The 18,169-nt window shown below is 43.3% G+C and overlaps 6 protein-coding genes across 6 annotated transcripts; 2 read left to right on the plus strand and 4 right to left on the minus strand.

Annotated features, from left to right (window-relative positions):
- Positions 1–37: 37 nt before the first annotated feature.
- EAF01_000520 (uncharacterized protein) lies at positions 38–4,701 on the minus strand (the record flags this gene model as incomplete). Its single annotated transcript, XM_038908770.1, has 4 exons — positions 38–3,417; positions 3,467–3,499; positions 3,556–4,568; positions 4,691–4,701. 4 exons carry the CDS (start codon positions 4,699–4,701, stop codon positions 38–40), a joined length of 4,437 nt encoding a protein of 1,478 aa, XP_038775676.1.
- An 813-nt stretch (positions 4,702–5,514) lies between these two features.
- Positions 5,515–7,581, plus strand: EAF01_000521 (uncharacterized protein; the record flags this gene model as incomplete). Its single annotated transcript, XM_038908771.1, has 1 exon — positions 5,515–7,581. One exon carries the CDS (start codon positions 5,515–5,517, stop codon positions 7,579–7,581), a length of 2,067 nt encoding a protein of 688 aa, XP_038775677.1.
- A 176-nt stretch (positions 7,582–7,757) lies between these two features.
- On the minus strand, positions 7,758–10,455 carry EAF01_000522 (uncharacterized protein; the record flags this gene model as incomplete). Its single annotated transcript, XM_038908772.1, has 3 exons — positions 7,758–8,806; positions 8,856–10,112; positions 10,161–10,455. 3 exons carry the CDS (start codon positions 10,453–10,455, stop codon positions 7,758–7,760), a joined length of 2,601 nt encoding a protein of 866 aa, XP_038775678.1.
- Positions 10,456–13,602: 3,147 nt separating this feature from the next.
- On the plus strand, positions 13,603–14,525 carry EAF01_000523 (uncharacterized protein; the record flags this gene model as incomplete). The annotated part of the gene is made up of 3 exons (XM_038908773.1): positions 13,603–13,731; positions 13,786–13,922; positions 13,973–14,525. 3 exons carry the CDS (start codon positions 13,603–13,605, stop codon positions 14,523–14,525), a joined length of 819 nt encoding a protein of 272 aa, XP_038775679.1.
- An 809-nt stretch (positions 14,526–15,334) lies between these two features.
- EAF01_000524 (uncharacterized protein) lies at positions 15,335–16,233 on the minus strand (the record flags this gene model as incomplete). Its single annotated transcript, XM_038908774.1, has 2 exons — positions 15,335–16,044; positions 16,068–16,233. The coding sequence occupies 2 exons, from the start codon at positions 16,231–16,233 to the stop codon at positions 15,335–15,337; spliced, it is 876 nt and encodes a 291-aa protein (XP_038775680.1).
- A 584-nt stretch (positions 16,234–16,817) lies between these two features.
- Positions 16,818–17,339, minus strand: EAF01_000525 (uncharacterized protein; the record flags this gene model as incomplete). The annotated part of the gene is made up of 1 exon (XM_038908775.1): positions 16,818–17,339. One exon carries the CDS (start codon positions 17,337–17,339, stop codon positions 16,818–16,820), a length of 522 nt encoding a protein of 173 aa, XP_038775681.1.
- Positions 17,340–18,169: the final 830 nt, after the last annotated feature.

Genomic DNA, 18,169 nt, shown 5'->3' on the forward strand with positions numbered 1-18,169 from the left:
TAGGTTAAATTAATTACGTCTGCTGAATTCATATCGTTTACCCGGCATTCTCTTTTGAATCATTCTTCTTCCTCTCCCCTTCAGCTTCTCTCACTACCTCTAGACCCCTCTCTTTCAAAACACTCATGACCTTCCTATGGCCCCAGTTTTCCGCATAATACCAAACACTAAAATGATAGCCATCTTGGATATCTCTCGCCCCCTTATTCAATAACAATTTCACAATTTCAACATGTCCCTGTTGAGCCGCCGCCATCAATGCGGTTTGAACTTCCTTTCCTCCTATAATATTGACATCTATGCCATTCGCTAAACACAGCCTAACCATTTCAATATTTCCTCCAAATGCCGATGCCTGTAGCATGTTATGATGATGTCCTCCTACAAAATGAATATCCGCCCGATAACCTCTTAATAAATTAAAAACATCAATATGGCCATTCGCGGCAGCTGCTTGGAGTGCAGTCCCAAATTCACACACTTGATCAACACTTGCCCCATATTCGAGTAGTAGACGGACAATATCCACATGTCCATGATGGGCAGCAGTATGAAGTACAGTACCTACCATTCCCTCAGCATGAACGTCAGCTCCCAGATTCAAAAGCAATTCGCATATTTCCAAATGACCACATGAAGCAGCTTCATATAGCGCGCCTCCTGATTGCCCTGCTCCGAGATTTATATCGGCGCCATAATCAAGCAATAAACGCACTATTTCCAATCGTCCTCTAAACGCTGCTCGTTGAAGCGGAGGGCCATTGGAATTGTTTTCTTTGGAAGTATCGAATAAGTTCACGTCCGCACCGTTGTCTAATAGGAATTTAACAGCATCTGGGTGTGCTCGCCACCTAGTGTTCGAGGCTTCGCAAAGAGCAGTATTGCTATAGCCACCAATTGCATTGATATCAGCACCATAGTTTAGCAGTAAACTCAGGAGATTGATGTTACCGTGCCCTGCGGCGGCAATGAGAGGATTTCCAATTCCTCCAAGAGGTGGATTTACATCCGCCCCTTTTTCCAAAAGTAATATTATCCGAGCATCAATTTCATTTGTATTCGCGGTTAGAAAGCCCCAGCGATTGATGGCAGCAGCAAGTGGGCTCCCCCATGGCCCATCATACATATTGACATCTGCTCCTTGATCTAACAATAATCGCAGAAGCTCAATCGTGGTACCAGTATCGTGATAAAGAGTTAAGGCGTCGCAAGCGCAATGTAAAGTGCCTCCATGCCTGCCTCCTGGTGCGTTTATTGATGCCCCGTTTTCCAAAAGTATTCCGATCACTTCGTCGTGAGCGTACATAGCGGCGCGCTGAAGAGCAGTCCCAGTGTACTCCTCATAATGATTGATATCAGCTCCATTTTCCAAAAGTAGACGGACAATCTCTACATGTCCTTTCTCAGCCGCTGCTTTCAAAGGGGTGCTCCCAAAATGTCCTTCTTGATTAACTTTCGCCCCAATATCTAGCAGCTTCCGGACTAAGCGTACGTCACCACTAGCGGCCGCACCTTCTAGTGCAGTTCCACTGTTGGAGATTGCATTGATATCAGCCCCTCGTTCAAGCAAGATATGTATAACATCTTCGTGGGCTCTTGAAGCTGCCACTTCGAGCGCCGTAAGTCGATGATCTTGAGTTGCTGTTATGTCGGCGCCCGCGTCCAGAAGAAGCTGTACCATTTCTTTGTGACCACGATAAGCCGCACAATGTAGAGGCCGAATCGATCCCCGGTCTTGATCTTCTACAGAATCGCCTCGTTTGAGTATTTCTCTAGCTGGACCTTGCAGGTTTGCATATGCCATCAAATGTAGAATTGTTGAGCCGTCGCGCAATCCATATGAATGTATATCTATGGCCCTTTCTAGAGTGATGTACTTATCAAAAAATTCGGGAGGTTCTTCTAGCTGTTGCACTAGATATTTCTGACACATTCCTCCTCTCTCCGCTTTCTCCGCATGCACCCACCACTTTCCAATCGCATATTCAAAGAATTGGTATCTATGCGCCTTCAATTCCTCTACTTCCTCGGAGTCATCGACCCAATTTTCCTTTGAGATGTCTGGCAGTTTGACATAGTTCAAGCAAGATCTAGAGAGGCGGTCTTGACTTTGTCCAATGATGCGAGCATTAGCTGTCCCAGTCCAATTCTCATATGTTCCGATATCTTTTCGCGTCAAATATTGTACTAGGAATAGCAGACCCCCAGTAAGCATAAAATCAACCACCGTCTGATGAATAAATTGTACACGATATAGCCCTGAGGTGTACAGAGCTATTTCTACCAACCCTCCAGAAAACGTCTTCAATAAAGTCTCCATTCGCCTATCAGACTCGATGTAATCTTCACTATCTTCCCATCGTTTCTGTCCTGGATTTTCGGATCCATCATCACATGCCATCGCGATTCTTAATTCGGTAGCAGTCAAAGGTCGCTCAGCAAGGGCAACCCATTGCATCAACAGCAGTGTTTTGGGTCGATATTTAACTTTGATGACATTAGTCAAAATATTCTCGTACACAGCCGCGAGGTCATCCTGTACCTTTTCCAACATGACGTGAACTTCCTTAAGACTTTCCGTGTCGTTGAATGTCTCCGCAGCCATAGGAACCACAAGCTTGACCCATTGAAAGACACCCAGCGATTTCTTTACAATAGCTGCTTCCATCTTTTCCCTGCCCTCAATAGCCACTCTGTCGTTGTCCCAGTTGATGATTTTCGATACCAGTTGTGCGTGAACGAAAACTGCAATATCATGCATATTATGATTTTCTACATTGACTTCAAAGCCCTCACTCAAGGTTACATTGGGATAATGCCGACAAGAAATGCAAATTCTTATGGATCCATTATCTTCATCTTGTGACACACTCTTCTTCATATCATCAAAATAATCAACCAGCATCCTTGCATTGTCGTCGCCGGCTTCATCGAGTGCGTCAACAAACAAAGTAACCGGTCTTGATTGCGCAATCCAAGTAATGGCGTTGAATAGCCATACTTTCAATTCATCTTCAGTCCAAACACAATCATTCTCCAATTGTGTCAACGCTTTCTTTTCGGCAAAAGACTTTCGGAGTTCTTCGCGAATAGGTGATGCTTGAGAGTAAAGTTGATATAACAATTGCCTGTACATTCCTTCCGGTCCCTTTTGGAGAGGGGCACCGCGACCATGGAAGAAGAAATTCAGTACTAGATGGCGAGAATCGCGGTGGCGGAAATTTGACAGAATATATGCCATAAGTGTGGATTTGCCTGCACCTGGTTTGCCTTTGATCCACATTAGACTACGTTGTGTCTCTTTCCATCGAAGGTAGGAACGATCTTGGGAGATCCAGTTACAGGTACCTGGGTAGGCGTTGTTTGCATTGCGACGTCTTTGCTCCATTTCGGGGTAATATATGGAGGATAATAAAGCTGTATATACGTTAGATTGAGGCTTCATACAGGGGTTTGAGCTCCTTACATTCGTCCTCAGGGGCGAGATCATCTTCAACCACTATAGATTAGACGTCAGCATTTACATCGCCGTTTACTTTCTTGCGCAGAACCCACAACTGCTAGCTTCATCCGCATATACTTTCAGAATACCCCAGACAGACTTGTATGAACTACTTTCCGGGCCAGTAAACCTGCAGATATTTCGATGGTCACAGCCATGCATTTTTACCACCCGCTCATCTGGAATGTGTAGCTGCGCACTCTCTTCGTCAACCACAAGCCCCTTCAATCCCGAGCAGATATCCATTTCTAAAAAACTGGCAACTCGAATTCCATCATATAGCTTCAACCTCTTGAATTCGTCCTGTGTTTCTATCAACACAGACGACCCTCGCGAAAGAGGCGTAATTAATTCATCTCTCACACGACCACTGAATCTCATTGGGAGGGCGAGAAGACCATTAGCAAATTTCGAGATCAATAGAGGTAGCTTAGTTTCGTCAGAGCCCATATGTGGAGTGGCAAGGAAGAGAATGGCGGATGTGAGCTCAAATATGTTCCTGTAAAGCTTGATATTGAAGGCTCTGATAAGCGCCTTCTTTACAACGATACCTCCCATACTATGACATATAAAAATGATCCGACGCTTTCGATTTTTATCATTGCTTCTCTCCCTCAACAGATCCTCGAGCAGGGCGGTAGCAAAATCTTCTATCGTACCCGTGCCTCGACTAAACAGTACATTCGCATCATACCCAAAGGAGAATATTCTAGCACCTGGTAGCTCATTAGGCAATTGATCTCTCAACCACATGTTTTTGACACCATCTTCGTTCTTCTCAGTCCAAGTTTTGAATGCATCGCCTTTTATGCCATGCAGTGCCACGATATCAAGTTTATAAGGCGACTCCCCATTCTTTGGAAGTACAGGAATTGGATTCAAGTGGAAGAGACCAAACCTCTCCGAGAGCTCCTTGTCTATTGGCACTACAGTTGTGGCAGATTTTGAGCGAGATTTCCATAAATTTCCTCGCGCCATTAGTTCCTCGTTTGGAGAGGGAGTATAGATTCCAATTGCAAATTGCAGACGATTGCCAATGAACAATTTCGCAAGATAATTGAAAGAGCTGTATAGATAAGAGTGTCACAATAATAAGAAACAGAGAAACAATGACCAAAGCAAAAGAAGATACTAGACCCATATAAAAATAGCATAGCTCTGATGCTTGCACGCTTACTTCTGCCCTACCATTGGAACATGGCTTAGATAATTTTGCAGACGCAACTTGCGCCCGCTTAGTATATAGGAATATAGAAACCCTTGATCGGATATGCATGTCTGTGTTTCGGAGTAATTGCATTCCTGGTCTTGATTGATTCATTGGGTGACAAGAATACAATGTAACCGTTCTTCAGCGCTGAGCCATAATATTGGGAGAATGTATTCTCGAGTGTGGTTTAGCTGACAGAAGTAAATGGTTGGGCGCTTATTTTGTTAGGAATTTTGGCCAATAGGCTGGAACGAAAGAGTCCCCGCCCTCCCTCAGACACTTTATCTTCTCAAAGTACCAGTACCTAGTAACTCGAAGGCTGGAATTAAAAGCGCGACAGATATACTCCGTGAACATCTGAAGTTCTCTGATCCCCTGCTGTTCATGGCCATGGCCAAACACGACTCACATACTACACGCTTGTGCATTGTACCGAACCTCTAGATTTGGAGAGAATGTATGTATCAAAATAGAGATTGATGATGAATGAAGTGTGTTACAATTTTCATTCATAATATCAATATCAAATGTTGACTAGAAGGTGTTTGGACATTGTATTGTGTCTACAAAAGCCTGGTGTCCACATGCCATTCAACTAAAATGACGCTAATACCGTTCAATCGACCGCCTAAATGGCAGAATTTTGATTTTTGTTTTCAATACAATTTATTGCACACAAGAACAGGGACGACACATGCGATCGTTTTTTGCTTCAGTCAATTGCTTCAGAAGAAGTCGCATTGAACTACAGGGTGGGTGTATTCGACAACTAAAACATTACAAATTTTTTTCGGCCTCAATCATGGAATCCACTCTTCCTGATATATCAGTTGCCCCCGCTGCTAATCAGCATATTCTTCATGATGGAAAAGAATACACTACGGTCAAGGAAGGTCTCGCACATATTCTAATACCCGCAGAAGGTTCTAAAGTACCACAGACGACTCCCAAAGGTCAAAATCAAGTACAGTCTGTTTTCTACAACCCCATCCAACAATTCAATCGAGATTTGAGCGTCCTGGCGATTAAAGCATACGGAGAAAGTATATTGGAAAAGAAGAAGAAAATAATCGAACGCGATAGACAAAAGAATGCTGCTAAGAAGGAGAAGAAAAGAAAGAGGGCTGCTGAGGAAGGACATGATGGACCGAGGAAGGCTGGCAAACTCGAGAATGCAGGAGAGACTGTAGAACTCCCAATAGCCGTCGCAAAACCCGAGAATACTAGTGCCGACATGGAGACAGAGACTAAAGCAGATGCAATAAATGGTCAAAATGAAGGAACAGAATCGATTGTCCTAGCGGCCAACGGCGATTCACATAATGATATAACAACCGAGACGGCTGAAGGATCAGAATCTATAAATGATAAAGAGGCCATAAAACCCACGAATCCAATCAATCCGAGGTTTCAAATTCTCGATGCTTTATCTGCGACTGGACTTAGAGCTCTTAGATATGCTCAGGAAATTCCTTTTGCAACATCGATCACTGCGAATGATCTTTTGCCCGCAGCCACGAAAACGATCGAACTCAATGTGAAGCATAATAAGCTGGAGAACAAGATCAAAGCTGTGACTGGAAATGCATTGACACACATGTATAGTCTTGTAGGTGATGATTGCAAAGATGGAAGTGGCAGCCGAAAATACGATGTAATTGATTTGGATCCTTATGGCACAGCAGCTCCGTTTTTGGATGCAGCAGTACAAGCAGTTAGAGATGACGGAGGGCTTTTGTGTGTTACTTGTACCGATGCCGGTGTATGGGCCTCAAATGGGTATCCTGAAAAGGCATATTCTCTCTACGGAGGAACTACAGTCAAGGGTCAGCATAGCCATGAGGGTGGTCTAAGACTTATTTTACATTCAATTGCTACATCCGCTGCTCGATATGGCCTCGCAATGGAACCACTTCTTTCTCTTTCGATCGATTTCTACGCCCGAGTATTTGTTAGAATATACAAATCTCCTTCCGATGTCAAATTTTTGGCAGGCAAAACTATGATGGTTTATAATTGTGATACTGGTTGTGGGGCATGGACGACTCAGATGGTTGGAAAGAATAAGCTTGCACCCAATAAAAATGGCAACGGTCATTTCTGGAAACATGTGTACTCCATGGGACCATCAGCAGGTGAGAACTGCGCTCATTGTGGTATGAGAACTCACCTCGCTGGACCTATGTACGGTGGGCCGCTTCACCAACCCGAATTTATCCAGAGAATTCTGGACGGTCTGCCCAACGTTTCCAAAGATACATATCACACAACAGCTAGGATCGAAGGTATGCTCACATTGGCCCTCGAAGAAAATTTGCCTTCTTTAGAAGACATGTCGGACTCCCCAACTGCCTCATCAAAGACTGGCAAAAATGATCCTGCAGCCATTGACCACTATCCGTTCTTCTTTATACCATCAATGCTCGCCAAAGTCATTCATTGTGTGACTCCCCATGAGAACGCACTTCGAGGAGCTTTACGACATCTCGGCTATAGAGTTACTAGGAGTCATACGAAGGGTGGTAGTATCAAAACCGACGCTCCTTGGGATGTTATCTGGGAGATCATGAGAGAGTGGGCACGACAGAAATTCCCACCAAAAGAGGGTGTTATTAAGAAGAACACCGCTGGCTGGTATATAATGGGCTTGGACAAAAAGGCTCCGACGTCTCAGGAGGGAACTATCAAGGATGAGGCTAGCAGTGGTGATGCCGATGAGAAAGATACGCTGCCTGCCGAGAAGAAGAATCTCGAAGTAGTATTTGACGAAAAATTGGGAATGGAGAAAGACACAAAAAAGATAGTGAGATACCAAGTCAACCCGCGAGAGAATTGGGGCCCAATGAACCGGGCCAGTGGCCACGCATAATGTTCATTCTATGCTCCAATATACCCTATCTGACGAATTCACATCATTCAATAATTGTTTTCTTTCCATCAGTGATGATTATCAGTATGTGATTGGTTACGACCTCGGCCCTTCCGACGACTGATCACCCATAGAAACCACCATAGTGGAGCACGTTTTTTTGGTCCAAATAAAATTCATTCTCTACCTGATTTGAACATTTTTCGCCCAAATCGCTTTATACAACTTGGACTTTTTGGTTCTTCCTCTTGCGTTTCGGGTTCATAATCTTCCCAGGGCAGCTGCCTCAAACTTTGCCTAACAGGCGCTGATTGCCTATCGTGAGGCGATACACAGAGTCTTAGTATTACTTCTTCATCTTGCCCTATAACGACCTTCTTCTCCAGATATTCCGCACACACACTCCTAGATGCCAGGAAAATCCAACCTTTCGGTGGATATAAATCCGCCACTGTTCCTTTCGGTACAAACACTGCGAGTTCTCCTGTACTACTTGGTTCGTGTATATGAATGGCTACGGAAATTTCTCCAGCTGACGTTGAAAGTCGGTAATCCACGAACGTGAGACCTGCAAGTACTGGGTGCACTTTCCAATGAGACCAACCAGGACTCAATGGTTCAACTCCCGCTAGATACTGCGGAAGGATAAAAACCGGCCAGGTAGACCGTGCTTGCATCATGGATGTCATGGATGAAGTTGGCTGGCCGTCTGGTTTAATCTCTTTCCAATGTCCTCCTGAGTATTCCAAACTTTTTGGGTCTGCCATAGGACCCCATACACTCTCGATTAACTCCACCGCGTCATACCCCTTGCCAGCCTGAAACAATGCTTCTGCTGCCATTCCACAAGTGTAAGGACTCACAATCTTCACTTCTTTTCTATCTTCTGTATCTCGAATTACTCGTGGAAGTTCTCCACTGCTTGAGAGTCCCAAGTGCTCGTCTGACCTTTCAATATGAGGTATGACGCCGAGAACTCTTCCATATGAGTTAACCTCGTGTGATATCGTTGTTGATGGGATGCGGTCACTTAATCGCAAAACACCTGTTTCTGAATGCCAAAAATTCTTCAGAATTTTGTCTTTGAGTGCATTGGCACGAGGTGTGTATTCATCTTCCATTCCAAACATGCCACACATCTTACTCATGGAAATCAAAGCATCGTAGTATGCAAGATTCAATTTGGACGAAGCGCCTATGAGTATATCGGATGACATAACATCTCCTGCTTAATTGTCAGAACGAATCTATGCATCGAGATGTAAAATACTTACTTGACATGTTAGGTGGTGCCACGATTAATCCTCGTCTATCTTCATACATCATTGCGAAAGTCATTGATTTCTCCATCTTGTCCCATATCCTCTCCACGATAGAGAAATCTCCCGAGTACATCCAATAATCCTTAACAGCTACCAACAGTTGAAAACTGAGAGTGAGGGAGAAAAATGCGTATGTAGGAGGCTCACTCCGTTCATTTTCAAAGAACGTTTTTTGAATTGGACTTACGTTCCCAAGATATCCGTCAGTTTCCTGGTGACTAGAAAGCAACGATAAACTTCCCAAGACCGCTTCTAAATGCTCCGTTGAATGGTAAATGGATCGACCCATGACGAGCAAATCACCAGCAGAGCATATACGATGACCTTTTGCACTGTCGATCGTGCATGGTATCTGATTTGTTCCGACTTGGAAATCCGCCAACACCCGGATTCTGTTAGAAAGTCTCATATCGTTTTCATAGAGTGTATTATCATTAGAGTCTCTTACGACCAGTGATCGATATATTGCGAGGTAATGTTCAGGACCGCCAAATGCTACTGAACCGGTATTTGGCTCGCCTCCGGGTGATGAGTTTATGTTCAATCGCTTGAGGTGCGCGATTCTCTTATGATTGATCTTTACCAAAACATTCGAACCCCGAGCTTCCGTGTCGATCCTCATCCAATCAAACAAGTCAAGACTTCCGGGTAGGTCCCATGCCCCTCTTAGTATCGACGGTGGAGTATCGGAAGTGCCTTCGTAAACTGATAGCCTTCTTGACGCAATGTCTATGCTGAAGATCAATCCACTTTCCACCATATGAATACCCCAGCTGGCTCCACCGGACTCGATCTTTACTTCAAATTTGATTGCCTTATTCTTCCATCGTGTTCCATGTCGGCAGGGTGCCCATCTCTGTCCCGATATCCTCGTGCCGAATTCACCTACTTCCCATATTTCTTGTACTTCTCCAGCTTCCACTGTGCATCGATCTACGGTGTTGACGCCATCTCTCCATATCTTGTTAAGCAAATCGTTGGAAGACACGAAACGACTCTCCCCTAGTGTTCGTGGTCTTATTTCTCTAAATCCTATCGATGAGATCACTACTGAACAACTCGGCGTTACAAGAGTGATCTTTTGATATCGTTGAGAAGTCTGTGGCAGTTTGAACTCCATCAACTTGGGGGTATGTGATGGTGGGAAGAAAAGGGTTTTTGCTCTATAAGTATCCATTGCATTAGACAACCCAAAGAATGGTCCGTCTCCTAAAAGAAGTTAAAATCTCATTCAATGATCTTTTACAACAAGCTTACCCTTCTTTTTGTTGTGAACCCCGGCGCTTGTTTCGCTGTACACAACATCCACTACAGCGGGTCGTCCATTACTAGTCACATTGATTGTCTCAATGAAAGGTATGCCGCCCACACTCCTTCCATAATCGAGTATGATCTCTTGTATTCCATCACCTTTGGTTGAAAGAGTAAGTGGCTGATTCCGTGCTAGGTATAATTCACGGCCGCCAATCTCTCTCCAGATCTTCAAGGGAAAATGAAATCCCATAAGACTGCCGGGGTCATTTGGTGGTGATCTTCTTTGGATAGGTGACATATCATGTAAAATTCTGCAAAGATCTTGATTCAGCGTCGACTATTGAATTCTGAATTCGGAATACGAAGAGAAATGGTAAGTCGATTTGATAGTTTCAAAATGTATTTACAGCAGAGGGGAACATTAATAATTGTACCAAATCAACGTCGAATTTTGCATAAACCTCCCATGCCTCTTTTGATGCTATCATGAGATTACTAAAACAACATTCAGTATGAGACCGAGGATCATCGGACTTGGGAATATCATGGCATCGGTCTCAGCAAGTACCCGACGACATTAGACCAATCGATTTACACTTTAAACCTACCACCAGTCTAAATCGGTGCTGGTTTCTTTTGTGAAAGGGGAACATAGTCCACCACACATTAGATTGAAGATATAAGCATGAAGAAAGCCACCGTTCGTCTACAGGAACGAGAGGTGTCTAGACAGCCTTAGCGCGGATACGAAGGTGGATCTAATCTACCGAAAAGTATAGTGTTCAGATCCGCAGTGTCGTGTGAGTTTCTCGGGGGGACTTATTGTCGCTCTCGACGCAGTCTTGCCCCACACAATACTCTTACTGGAAACCTTGAGGTCGGTGAGGTTTAGAATATATGACAGAGGGAGTCTTAGGTGGTAAGATTTTCAGTTTGGTAAGACATAATTGGTTGCCATTTCTCCGAATACTTGGTAGGTTTGTAAAGTATACAGCCACAATGCTTGAAGCTTCAAAAAACAATGTTGACCGCTATAGTAGTGCATGACGGGGACAGTTTGCCGAGGAAAACTTAATTTGGAGATCACGATTATTTCAATCGTCGGCATAGATCCCGAGTGGACTTGAAGGGTGTGCAGATTGCTTGGTGGTAGGGATGACAGTAAGTGAGGCTGGTGAGGAGTTTCAAGATGGGTCCGATAGATTGAGTCGACCTGCTTGCAAAGTTTGGCTGATGATAAAAGCTAGGATGAAGCTCACGGAAATGCAAAATACTAGCAGTAAAACCCACTGCTTTGATACCAGTAAAGATTGAGATTTCAAGACACAAGTCGAAAATGGGAAGAAGTGGATATTTGTCAAGACGTTCATGTCAACCATCCCTGGTCTAACACTTTCCACTACTGCTAGATAATCGGAAACAGTTGGTACTGGCGGCGTGGGACTTTCTGCGAGTAATCACTCACTCCACTTTATGAAATACTTTTCGATGATCTAGCTGCTAACACATGGATATTATATTCTGGCGAACATTCTTTTAAGAGGAGTCATTTATCTGATCTCCCTTCATTTCATTACTGCTGATTTGTAGATATCATGGACTTCCGCAGTCACTAGGTCTGGTATAGTCTTCGGGCGACACAATACTAGTGAATAGTTATAAAATCCTGTCAAACGTGGACACAGACTTCAAAACACACTCACTATTAGTTCTTCCAATAAAATCTGAACTTAGGATACCCCTTCAAGCAATATGTTGCTGAAGGTTTTCGTGTTTTGGACTGGCCTGTCAAATTAGAGCTTGTGTATGGCGATCAAGGTTGACATTGATCAGTTCCTAACTCAGTCTGTACCATATGGATTTCCCTGATCCGAAGAGCTAGCAAGTGCCAGCTATTGGATTGCAATCCAGTATAATTATAGTGTAAGTGCTCACGGACTGGGACGTGCCAGAAGGGTTTGGGGATCAGTAGTCCAAGCGCGGGAACTTTTCACTGATGGTAGTTCGAAGTCAGAACTTTAGGCATAAGTTTTTCCTTAACGCTACTTATTAGTACACTCGCAATCTTTATGCCGGAATGTCCTCATCCAAGAGACAAGTGGTATTTGTTGATTTCTAATGCAGATGGATATTTGCCATCTTATTCTGAGCGAAAATTCAAAGGAAGTCTTAGAAAACCTACCTACTGCATACTACTTCTGCTTGCATGAAGATACACTTCCATCCCGAGAATCCGTGCCTGGTTTTCACACGGACATTTTCACCGCTATCTATGATCCTTCTTTCAGATGAAGGGGGAAATGAGATATCTGATGATTGCCATCTAAATTTGCCAGTGATACCAGCTGACTCAAATAAACTACTTTACCAGGCTCTTCCCAACATTGCGAGTCAGTACCGAGACTTTACAGTATATTCGAAAGACATATAGATGTTACGTCACATAATATTCCCATGCAAATTTGATACATCAAATTGACGGGCCAGTTCATTGTACTAAGTTGTCAGCAATGCTTTTCCATTGGTTTTAGTGTAAATCCGTATAATATTCCTCGCTCATTCAGTCAGCCTTGACTGATATGACATTGAACGAGGCCTTCTGCGCTTAGTGGTCCATTTAATTAATCTATAAGATCTTATATGAATATCTCTCATGTGCTCAACAGGGGAGGAATCAGGAATGTACATCATCCGTACATACAATGGTTCTCGACTCGAAGTCATTTTCACATTTGATCCCTCGTCATCGACCGGCAACTTTTGTGATCATTACAGTCATGTGAAAAGCGTCATGCTAGGCGTCTCCGATAGAATCATGATTTCTCACTATTCATGCTGTTGAACTGAGTGGTTCACGTGTTGTCTATAATGATTCACGACTGTATGTACCGATTATGCCGAGTCTTTACTCATGACCTTATGACCTCAGCTGCCGACGGTACTTGCTTTATGGTTATCTGATATTGTCATCCATGAAATTCTAAGTTATGAGGTACCATGAACGCATTATTGCCATTCTTGTTTTACTGTCGTCACACAGACATGCGCGGCGCAACGATGTAATTGCATGTTAAGGACTTGTCCTACCTCATGTAATCATTTCTTATGTTGGTCATCTTCTCACCAATCACAGCTCTTAAATACATTTCATCCTACCACCAAACCTCAACTTTCATTTATTTAAGCGCCCATATCTGCAGCCCTATATTTGGACATGATTAACGCCATGGGCACAGAAGGATCTTATTACCTTCCATTTAATCAATCCTGTAATCTTAAATCCCTAAACACCAACATCCATCTCAAAAGATGTCTTCCTCATTTTCGTATAACTTCTTTTTATCTTCTTCTCCCCTCATTATGCACGAGAAACACATTGTCATTGAAATTACGTTGACAAATATCTGCAGCTAAAAGTAGCTGTATGATTGATGTAGATTGCAATATGTTTCTTTCAGTTGATTTTTTGTATATCTTGTTGGTATTTTGTGTTGGTAGTCGAGGGGTTGGAGCGCAATCTTCATCAACGTTGTTCGTGGGTGATTATCCGGTTGTCGCATATGCGATTGGCTCAGTACGTTGTTCACAGTGCTTTTAATGTATAAGTTTACTAACCTAGAATCTTAAGACTGCAAATGTTGCCACAACGTATTTAATGGCATGTCCAGCGGGTTCAAACCCCTTGACATGTAACTTTCAACAACCCTACACGTTAACTCAAGGACCTGAAACCGTTCAATATGCAATGACATTCTCTGGCTCTACGTATGTTATATAACCTTCTTAAGCTGGAATAAATCACTGAAGCCTTTTAGAACAATGACTTTAGGTTGCGCGTTGTCCGGACCCGCATCAATGGCATGTCAGGCGACCGAATTGATTCCCGGTACCACCAAAACTGCATCAACAACCATTATTGGCGCAGCAGCTACGTCACAGTTTCGATCAATTTCAATTGCTACAGATTCTGCAGCTTTACTCACGTATGCTGTTGTTGCGACTGCTGCGTCTAGTTCAAGCACGATACCGTCAAGCTCTAGCGCATCGGAATCGAGTTCTAGTGCCGCGGTATCAAAGACAAGTTCGGCTAAAAATACGATCATTACATCGGCAGCAATATTGGTAGAGACAAGTAATGAAAACGTGATTGCCACTATTGGAACGAGCTCGAAAACTTCATTTCCAGGAACTGCGACTCCTCTGTCTTCATTGTCGAGTGTTACTTGGTCAAGTAGTAGCCCTACCGCTTCTAGTGTTACACCAACAAGTTCTTCAGGAGCTAGATTGAGAGCTGGGGTAAGAGATGGTGCTGGTCTTGGACTGCTGGGAGTTATGGGTATGATTGGTGTGGGGTTTCTGGGATTATGATGATATGCGACGAGATGTGAGGATAGGAAATAGGGATATCAATTGGTAAGAATGGAGGGGATATGACGGCAATTGATCATGCGGGATCATTTTTATTGATTGATGTGGGCATGCATATGAATATGTTTCGGGGTCGGAAGGCATTTTATGATTGTTTATAGCGAACGGCGGCGACGGTATAGCGATTTACATAAATTTTTGGATTCTGTACGAAAGGAGTTGTTGATTTGATATGAGTAGTGTGTTGTTAAATGAGATACCAATTTTCGAAACCTTCCCGCAAGACTCAAAGCATGTATGTGAATTGGGACTGCTGTGCAACGAACCAAGAACAAACATCAGAAGGTCAGACGCGATCAGAATAGTTCTACTCCCGGTTGAGTAGAACTCATACAAATATACTGCTTGTAAAGCTGGCAAAGGTTCGCGCCGAGGTGTAAGAAATCTATCATGAAAACCCCACCAAAATCTCACAATTTTGTATAACAAAGGTGCAGAACTACTTTGCAACAAGAATTGCATATATTATCACGTGGAAGGCTCCCGGCATGGAGATTGGATGGAGTCTAGGGAGTGAAAATGCGATATTAGAATTCAAAGTGCACAAATACAAACGAAAAACGCAATGATTGAGTAATTATAAGTAAATTCATGAAACAAACCAAACTCTTAACCCATTCATTGCTGAGATTTTGGGTAAGATTTCTCTGCGAACGAATCTACTATCATTTTCAGAAAGCTATCTTACCATGGTATTTCAATCCTTGGTTTTCTCCTCTCTTGCACCACAATATCCAATACATTCACTGCTAAAATCTACCTATCATCATCCTTAAAGTCTCCGTGAAGGGCACTAGGGATCTCGGTGCAAGAGATGCGCGAGCTTGAAGAGTTGTGCGAAACAACCCTGAGATCAGTTTTGTAGTTATGGTATCTCCTCCTCTTTGCAATGTGGTTGGAGCAACCCAGAGGAACGATTGAACTTCATTGGTAGTGGAAGTAGGCGAAGGAATCCGCCCATTGCATGTCTGACCACCTGCTAAACTAACGCAATTGTTGAATGTAGTTCGAGCGCATGTGATCAAACCACCTGGTGCAGTACCACAACCAATCAGGGTAAGCGCCGTAATATTCTGGCGCGCTGTGATCGTTGCTGGGGAGTTCTGGGTGGAAACAGGGGGTTTACCTGATGACAGAGTAGTAAAGGTGGGTATATCAACAGCAGATTCTTCTTCGGTACCACGGCGGACTATTGCTTGAATGGGCTGACCATCGGTTTCAGTAGCAACTAACCCGGGAAAAACTACAGCATGTGGTTTGAATAGAGTAATGTCTGGAATTGGCGCAGGAGATGGCTCAATAGCTCCCAAGTTCAATGATGAGACGAGCCCTGATACTGCGAAACCCTTATCACCAAGCGTCAATAGTTCGCGGCGCTGAGCACCGGTAGCTTGCACAGGGATCGCAGTCTTAGTTGAGAAAACGGTAGTAGCAGTTGGCTCGTAAAACAGACCGAGATCTTACAGTAATGATGCTGCGAACGCAGAAGCACAACTGAAGACTTGAACTCCTTGGAATATTGTGACTTGAGTACAGTCGTCGGACATGGCACTAATGATGACTGATATCTCCGATTGAAACTGATTTCCGCAGTATAGTAATGACTGTGAGATGGGACTTGGAGTAACGCGTGTTGTGGTCGACTCATCTTTGGCGGTGACGGTGACGATGGTTGTGAGTGTGGTTTCGATGGTTCAAATTTGTGGAAGAGCATTTGCGGCCGAACGGTAGATCGTAAGAAAGAGAAAAAGGGCGCGAGAAGAGTGCATATTGAAGAAAGGGAACAGACTGATTTAGAACCTGTTTGTTGAACTGTAAGAAAGGTATGAACTTGTGTAGCTGTTTCTGCTCAAATTAAAGTACAGAAGATGAGATAACTGAGTATGAAAGTGAGAAAGCGATATAACAAGTAATCAGAAGGTACCCTTAGTACACATACAACGAGTGACTTGGGTTTCCTCCAATAATCGACAGTACATGCAAAATCATAGAAAAATCCGAAAATCCAAACCCGCGAAATGGCAAATACCCCCAAACACGAAAAGACATCACAATAACATCAAAACCATTACTAGCTCTGATCATATATCGCCGAATCAAAAATTTAGCCAGCCGTTGTTTCATGCATGAAAACGGGTCCGGGTAGCGAGATAATGGCAGTACTGGTACGTCCTTAGAGAGGCTTGAGGATTGAGGATTGAGGATTGAGACGTATTCTTCTGAATGCCAACTTTAATTTGAGCTTATAGTGGTTACAGCGAAAGCAGTAGTTAAGTCAGGAAATGTTATAGTAAGACTTGAGGTTGATATTGCAGATGAAAGGGGTGGTGATGGTGGTGACGGGGTCGTAACACGAGGTATAAATGTTGGAAGTGGTCCTAAGTTTATGAAATTACGACGATTTTGTGCCTGGAGTATGCTGAAAGACTTTTCGATGGGTTTGGCTGTAGCTAAGGCTTGGTGAAATATAGGCGACTTCCACCACATGGGGTCTCTGAAGTTGAAGTTCTTGGCTTCTTGAAAAGTGATTGTAGATTCATAATCTTGAGCGGTAATTTCTGTATTTCTGGACGTGACAATGGTTTCAAACGTCGTCACAATGGTTTTTGTTGACAGCGCCACCGCCATGGTGATCGATTGACCATTCGAAGTAGGTATTTGCTTCTCGGCACCAAAGTCTTCTTTTTGAAAGCCGTGAGCTAAGATTAAAGATTGGGAAGCGGCCAAGAAGGTGAAGAGATATGCAAGATACATATTGCGGTGAACTGATATGATGCTGGTGAATACAGTTGTGGACGAAAAGATTTTGTGGAGAGTTTGGTCGAATAAATTCTAAATGTGAAGTGGGACGGAGATACCTTCATTCGAAAGCATGTGGATATTGAACATCTCTATATAGTATGTGCACCCAGATTTGACAATATGTCGGAGGAGAAGCATGCAACCTCAGACAAGTTTATATTTGTATGTGCCTTGATGTCTATATTCAGAGATGAGATAGAACACACATGGCAGTGTTATCTTTCCAGCGACCGGAGACTACATGTTGAAATATCACTAACAGGATTGGTATATAAAGCATGTTGATATTGAGCCATCCAACCTCAAACTAAAGAGGCAGAGATATCATGTGAGACATACTCAACATATAGCAGATATGAAGTTTTGGACCTGGAGCATGGCACAGACGAAAATAAAGTGAGCCTTCCTTTTCATTTCTCAAGGCCATGCTTACCTAGAGCTTGTGTGTGCCACACTACCAGCAACTGTTTGTTGAGTTTTCACAATCTGTTTCACCTGCTTGAGACAATGTAGTGAGATCAATACATCAGAAACACACAGTTACTAGAAGCTCACTCAAAAATAAACGTCATGTTAATAATCTGGGTTCTCAACTTTCATCCAGCTGAAAGACTTCAACTCTGGAGAATTTGCACCACCAGTAACTCGATTACAACTTTGAATCTCCTTTGGTGCTTCCTACGTACAGTCTAAGTCTTAAATTAGAGTACTTCGGTGCCCATGGCATGTTATGCTATAAAATCACTCTTAATAACTCGAAGCCTGAATTCAACAACGGGACT

This window comes from Botrytis porri (assembly GCF_014898465.1).
Source record: "Botrytis porri strain MUCL 3234 chromosome Unknown BPOR_001, whole genome shotgun sequence".
NCBI lineage: Eukaryota > Fungi > Ascomycota > Leotiomycetes > Helotiales > Sclerotiniaceae > Botrytis > Botrytis porri.